Raw genomic sequence first — 7,792 nt, forward strand, 5'->3', positions numbered from 1 at the left:
GATAACTGAAGTTGGAGCTGATACCATGTCCCATGTCTACCTTCAGGATCACAGTCATCAGAAGAACTGCATTAACTCTTTTAGAGCTTTAGAGTTATCTTTCTCAATACCGTTATTGTAAGCTAACCCCATCTACCCACCACCCCCAACATACTGATCATGTATAATGAAGAGCAACCTCCAGGCTACTCAGGCTGCCTTCATAGCACAATCTCGGGTCATACCTTCATTCCCTTCTGACCCTTCCCTAAGTCTGAGGTCTAAATCGCCCCTACTTAAGTGGTAATCTCTGTTTTCAGACCTAATTCTATCTTTCAGACTTGAAATTTTATCTTGGTTTCTTCGGATTATCTTTCCTTTAGTTCATTCCAAAATCTTTGACTCATGCTTCTCATATGGTTTTTCACATCATCCATCTTAAAGCCTTGAAAACAATGAAATAGCTCAAAGCAGCAGCAAAAATCTCAGCAAGCCTGGGTCTTGATTTCAGTGAAGACCTTTCTTCATACTTCTGCCATGGTCTTGAACCACTCTACAGCCCTCCATTCTCTGACACTGTGGAGGAAACCATCCTCCAGAAAGGGAGCCTCAGAGCAATGATGTCTAACCACATCAGTGCATCTCAGAAAACTAGTTCTTTAAGAAGTATCCTTGGTAGCAAGAGTCCACATGCACCAAAGGGAATTTAGACACTGAGTCTCCTCAAATGAAAACTCAAACTTTAAATATGGCTGTCAACTATTGCTCATCCTGGTATTGTCTGTATTATACATAATACAGAGATATAGGCAATTTAGAAGATGAAAGTGCTTCACTCTGCTTTTATTACTCTTCCATAAAATATTTGATTTGGTTTGAAAGATGTCTCAAATTTAGAATTTGTCATTTAGAGAGTCTACAAAGTCACACTGGAGTCCCTGACCTTGTAACATTGTGCTCTCTCTGTTTCATTACATCATTCCACTCTTAATGAGAAAAGAGAATCTGCTTGCTTCAAACTAGAATACTAAAGTGAAATCCACTGCCATGCTACACACACACACACACACACACACACACACACACACACACACACACATGAGCAATAAAACAGGGTCGGAGAAGATAGTTCAGTCAGTAAAGTATCTGGCCAGCAAACATAAAGTCCTGATTCTGCACCCCAGCACCCATGTAAAAAGCAAGGAAAAAAACAAATAGATGTGGTAGTATACACTCCTGTCACAGTGCTGGGGTTGGGAGTGAGGAAGGGAGAGGCAGATGGATCCCTAGGGTTCAATGCTGGCCAGCTTAGCTGAATCAGCAAGTTTCAGGCAAAACTAAGAGATCCTGTCTCAAAAACCTAGGTGGAAAATGAGCCAAGGAAAACTCCAAATCTGTTTACACACATGTGCACATGTTCACATGTGCACCTGCACAAACATGTGAGCCAGTTTACACACAATTGAAAAATACATAGAAGGAACTCAAATTGAACAAAGCCAGTTGGAAAGTATTGTATGAGGAGAGGCAGGACAACACAAGAGCCTGGTAACTGGAGCCCAATCCCTGGAGCCCACAAAGAGGAAGGAGAGAACCAACTCTGTAAAGCTGTCCTCTGACCTCTATATGTGCACAGTAGTGTACAGATGAGCACACACACACAGATAAAATATCAGTTCTATGACATTTTGTAAAACAGTAAAATTATCAAGATACAAAAGGAACAGTTGCCACCAGAGCTAGGAAATAAGGATAGTATATGGAGCACAGGGACATTTTTAAGCAATGGGGCTATTTTTTATACTATACTGCCAGATGCATGCCATATGTATTTGTCAAGACCCATATACTGTGCAAGACCAAGAGTGAACCCTAGAGGAAACTATTAACTTCTGGTGATAGTGATGTAGGTTAATCAGTTGTAGCTAATGTACAGCTCTGTTGGGGAATATTAATATTGGGAGAAGGTATGTATGTGAATATGACAAAAAGAGGAATATAAGTAGTTGTACACCTTTTGCTAAGTTTTACTGTGAGCCAAATATCACACTAAAGAATAGCATCCTTTGTGAGCTTCCTGTTGCATAGACCTCATAGACTTAATGCCAGCTCACTCTTTGCTGGATGGACTTCTTATCTGTACTACTCTAGGGTAGGAACAAGAGAACCAAAGGAAGACAGTGTAAGCCGATAGAATAAGCTACCAGAAAAACCAAGGTCTCTGATGAATCCTAATCTGGTCTCTATTTTCCTGTAATCTCTTTTGTAGGCCTTATATAGTTTTTGTCTTCTGTCTCATGGCACGACCTCAATCTGTGTGCCTGAAAATGAGAGGGCAAAGCATACCTTTTTCAAAAAACTCGACTGCCTTCCCCGGTTTTGTTGTTGTTTGCTTGTTTGTTTGTTTGTTTGTTTTGCCAAAACTTAGTGTTACGACATAAGGAGTTGTTATCCTGTAATCCCAGCACTAGGGCGGCAGAGGCAGGCAAATCTCTGAGTCTGAGGCCAGTCTGGCCTATGGATTGAGTTCTAGGACAGCCAGGGTTACACAGAGAAACCCTGTATCAAAATCAAAATAATAATAATAATAACCTGAAGGTTCATAGCTCAAACAAGAATGGGGTAGTGATGGAATCATCTATGTTCTTTGGTGTCAGAGACCAGCTGAGCTAGGAATACCTTAAGACTGAGCTGATTCAACAGCTAGGGTCTGAAATCAGGTAGAGGCATTTTTCTCTCATGTGTCTGGAAGTGAACAGCAGTTATGGGCTAGGACCTCCGCTAAACAATGGGTTAAATATGTGCTCATGGTTTTCTCTGTGTGGATTAGCTTGGGTTTCCTCACAGTATGGTGGCTTGTCTCAAGAGAGATCCTGCCAAAGGAAAAAAAGAAGAAAATAAATGACCCTCAATGAGCTAGCTCTAAAATAACATAGCATCCTTGCTGCAAGAATCAAACCTGCCCCAACACCTCTACCCATGTTTGAGAGGAAATGACAGAGATCAAAACCATGGGATGGGAAGAGGGCCAATGTTACTTTGTAAGAATGTGTGGAATAGGCAATGTTCTTGCTGCATTTTTTTAAATACCATTTGCCATAGTAATTCTTGCTGTATCTTACTGGGTCTATACTTTCACTTGATATCTGGATATGCAATGCATTTGAGTGATTGGTTAGACTTTGTTTCACATCTAACTTCTTACTATTTTAGATTGTAAAACATATAATGGGATAGTAAGCATAGCCATGCTGAGTTACATGATATTCAACTACAGTACTCCATACTTATCAGAATACATAAAATTGCCACTGTGGACAGATACATTGAACTGATTATGATTGTTGTTGTGTTATAACATTTGTAATGTGTTCCCCCAAACTCCTCCACATTAACCAAAAATTCATAGTCCATCTTTAATGTGCAAGAGAAGTTTAATTAGTCCAAGTATGTCTTTGTTACTCGAGAAATATACAAAACTCATCTGCAAAGTATAGAGAATATTGTAAAGCAGTAATTAAATCTCATAGCTAAAGAAAGAAAATTACTACCTTGAAGAAACTATTTTTTCAGCTCTTTCATCATTGGTTAATTCAGTTTATTTGATTATTTTAACGTTTATGTTAGTAATTTGTGAGGACCTTGATCATTCATTTCTTTATCTCCTGAAAAGTGAACTAACAAATGTAATTGTCCCTTTTCAGTTGACTTCATAGGTGGCTTTGACTCTTATGGATATCAAGGACCTCAGAAGACATCTCATTTACAACTACAACCAATGTACATGTAAGTACTCCACTTGGAAGGTATTTGGGGGGGGGGGAGGTTTGAAAAGATAATCAAGTAAATGTATCATGGCACAAAAAAATGCATGCAGCTTCCCTCTGGTTGTATATTTCCATTTTCTACTATTAATATTGTTTGGACTAGGATGATTCTAAAACATTTTCTTCATGTTTAAAAAAAATGACATCAAAAAGGCCATCTTTGAAGTTTTCTTTAGTCTTATGTGAGTATCATCTAAACGGCTCAAAAGCCTCCAATATACAACAATTCTTTAAATTACCTGAAATGTGTGTATTTTGAAAATATCCTAACTGTATAGGCAGTTATATGTAACTATATAACACTCTCTGGCTTCCTCAGTTTAGTCCCAACTGATGCTGACTGTGTTCGTATCATTGTTATCAGCCCTCTGTAATAGTCTTGAGTGTTCATTTAGGTGATAAATGCTAGCTCACCGTAGTGATGGATACATCTTCCAAAAACTCAAACTCTGAGCCATACTTTATCAGCGTGAAAGTCAACATGAAACCGGAACACCAGAACTGAAACTGATCAAGCCCTTAACTGTAGCACTCAAGAGCACAGACAATCAGAGCCTGATTTTTATATCTGTGTTTAGGCAAATTCCCTTGGATAACAACTGATAGCAAATTCTATATCTCAGCATCAAGTGATATGCTGAATTGCAAGAGAAGATCAAAATAGAAAGTAAGCTTCCAATTCATTTTAAAATGTGAACTTCTCTTTGAAGATATGTGTTTGTTGTCGTTGTCCTCCGCCATTCAGTCATCTGCCTTTTGATGCCTCCAGCATGTAGGGTAATGAATGGAGTTTGGGGGTACTTCTGCTCCAAACAGATGAGTCTTTAGACATGTCTCCTTACTTTCTTTTTTAAAAGAGCATGATGGATACACTGTGCCTGCCTTTTTCTATGTGTCCCTTGTAGTCTTCTGCAAGGGTTCCAACAGCACCACTCATAAAAACAGATGACACCTGTTCAGGAGTCAAGCAATACCACGAGCCATTCAAAGCATTGCCTCTGTACACAGTAGATCACACATCCTTCCTTTACATCCAAAACTACTGCCTAGTTCAAGCATCCATGATCCACTGTTGAGTTTGCCAGTTTCATTATTTCAGAACTTTTGTCCCATCCTATGCATGTCCTCACTGATGCCTTCCCTTTCCTTTCCAAAAGCTAACAGTGATTCTCTGAGCTCCTGACCATAGCCTTGCAGGAGTATGTTGATCTGGGCACAATATTTTATTGAAATATTCTCTCTTCCACTCTTAATAACTTTTGTGCCCCTGATATAAGCAAGTGATGTTAAATGTTGCGAAGAAGACACAATGCTGGGGTAGAAACTACTAAAGCTTTTCATTTGTTAGGAGCATAAATGCCCTGGAAGCTTCTCTCAGCCACTTTTTCCCAACAAAACTGGAACATTTGTGTTCTCCCGACAATGGCATGTGTTTTTCCACTCTCCACGTTTTTTTCTTGTACAAGTGTATTGTAATCAAACATATTGTTTCCAATCAAGCATTTCTAATTCTAATGTTAATATTTAAACAAGAATTTTAAAAAGATTGTCTTTGTTAAGGATTAAATTCCGTAGGAACAAAACTTTCCCTAATTTTCTTAAATAGAAAACTTTACCTGCCAAATAAACATAATCAGATATCATTTTTCCCACCAATGCCTGAAAATGGCACAATTATATGACAGCTTTTAAGTCACATTGCTCATGAATTTCTAAGTGTTGGATAGGACACATGTCTAGGATGTTAGGAATACTTAAGGTACATGAAAAATTACCAGTCAAAATTCTGCCTTCCACCTCTTCCATAAAACACCCCTTAGAAAACATCAGATCACAAAATTCTGTGACTTTAAATTTTAAATGAGGGAACAGAATCAAGAGACAGGAAAACAAAACTCACCCAACTTGCTACTGGTGCAGCTGAGAGCATCATACACTTTTCCTGACCCTGGTTTGATATCGCTTCAGTTTCTTAAATGGACTGTGAGTCCAGCCTGGCATTGCCTTCCCTGGTTTGATTTCACTGATTTGCCCAGCTAATTTGGCTGTCACATTTCCATGCATGTGCCCCACCCTGTTTCTCCATCTCCCTTATGTCCTTTTGATTTTATACTATACAAGGTTGAACGAGGAGCTTTACTACTTACTATGTGACCCTCAAAATCTGTCCTCTGAAAGCCTCTGCCTAGTGGGATCCTGTAAAAAATCAAGCTTGATTCACCTATAAGCTTCATCCCCGCTGAGAGGCAGAGCCCTGGGCACCTCCTCTGTCTTTGTCATTTGGAGTATGCCTTTTCTTGTCAACTTGCCATAAATATGTCTCATAAAGTAAGAGTAATTTAACATCATGGACCAGTTCAAGCATCCCAGCAATATTATATAGCCACTGGAAATAAAAGCTGTTCTTTTGAAAGAAAGCAAATGCTAAAAAGCAATGTACAGTTTTAGCTATGGGATTTCTATTACATCCAACAAATCTGTGACCTGGCTCCTGGACAAAGCCATGAAGTCACTGACAGCAGAGACTTACAGTCACAGCCAATGGATAACCTGTCCTCTTTATTGATAGTTCATTTGAGTGTGTTCTTAGTTTATCATTCTTCAGATATACAACCATATAAAAGAAAGACTTTCCTCCCTCCCCCCCTTACAGTTTGTCACATATATACAATACAAATTTATGGCTATCAGAAATTCCCATGTCATCCCATTAACTTTCTACAAAGTAATTGTTTTTTATCCCAACTGACTTACGTGCCATGGCACATATGGACATGATGGTGGCCCCTTCCTAATACAACCCTGCAATGTATTAAACAGCATGCAAAAACACTGCATCATTTGGGCAGCTTATGGCAGTACATACTCATTTCATCTGTTCCCTGAATGATCATAAGTGGCCTTTATTGGTGACATGAAACAGATAAAAGGGAGATGAAACACTGTTTAAAACCCAATTTGAGATTCTACTTCCCTTATGTCCCCAATCTTTTTCTTTTCTGTTTGCTCTTGTGTTTGGAGAAGTGGGAGTGGGGAGCAATAACCATCTTGCAATCTCTCTTGATTAAAAGCATCTTTTCTCTCTCTTAGGTCAAAATAACACAGATGACTTCTGTCTGCAGCCCATGGACTTCTCAAATGACTTGTACAGTGGCCTCCTGCCTTTTATGAAGAGCAAGAAGCAAACGAATTTAAATACACATACATGTTACCAGACCAAACAGGAAGTCTCTACATAGACATGTGTGAAAACACACACATGCACGCATACATGCGCGCATGTGCACACAACACACACACACACACACACACACACACACACACACACACACACACACACACCGCTCTCACTATCATGCGCACATCAATTCCACTGGATATCCTCTTTCGGACTGAAACTGATAAACATGCAGGACATGCCCATCCTGGATTCCCTTAAAGCAGGCTCCTTTCTCCCAGGCCTTTGAAGGTGGGAAAGGAGACACGTTGGCGCCTTCTGCAGGCTGTTACTTACTCCTCCACAGCCCAGCCTGTTGGCTCTGTGAGGTGCCTAGTTAACCCAGGCACACCAACCAGTTTGGAACCCTTTGTCTGCACTCCATACCATACATCTTGATAGCACCACAGCTACTTAGAGAACATAATTGCAAAAAAATAAATAAATAAAGACAAAAAACAAAAAAACAAAAGCAAAAACAAAAACCAGACAGAACATGCTGTGATGACTTTGTACCAAATGCAAAATGGCAGGTTGTTTGCCCTAAAGGCTATATCGTACTCACTTGCCTTAACCCACCTAAGTTGTGTGCCCGAGACTCTCAGTGCAGACGTCCCCCAGTCACTTCCTTTAGGCTAACACACTGCTATTAATTCCAAACAATTTGACTCTGCCTCACGTCGAGGAACAAGACAGAAACTCTCAACAGCAGCAATGCGTCTGTGTAAGAAAATGATGCTTTATCACTGAGCCTCTTCGGTGGCCACAA

At 39.6% G+C, this 7,792-nt stretch overlaps 1 protein-coding gene across 3 annotated transcripts in view; it reads left to right on the forward strand.

The window, feature by feature from the left end:
• Nkain2 (sodium/potassium transporting ATPase interacting 2) overlaps positions 1–7,098 on the forward strand; it is a 1,137,884-nt gene extending 1,130,786 nt beyond the window's left edge. For 2 of the 3 annotated variants that reach the window (XM_036168793.1, XM_036168795.1), the window contains 2 exons: positions 3,684–3,765; positions 6,897–7,098. In XM_036168793.1, the coding sequence (XP_036024686.1) occupies positions 3,684–3,765; positions 6,897–6,906 (92 nt within the window). In that variant the 3' untranslated portion in view covers positions 6,907–7,098. Of the gene's footprint in view, positions 1–3,683; positions 3,770–6,896 lie in introns of those variants that run through there. The other variant, XM_036168794.1, reaches the window with a different exon arrangement.
• Positions 7,099–7,792: the final 694 nt, after the last annotated feature.

The sequence above is a fragment of the Onychomys torridus genome, chromosome 19 (assembly GCF_903995425.1).
Source record: "Onychomys torridus chromosome 19, mOncTor1.1, whole genome shotgun sequence".
Lineage (NCBI taxonomy): Eukaryota > Metazoa > Chordata > Mammalia > Rodentia > Cricetidae > Onychomys > Onychomys torridus.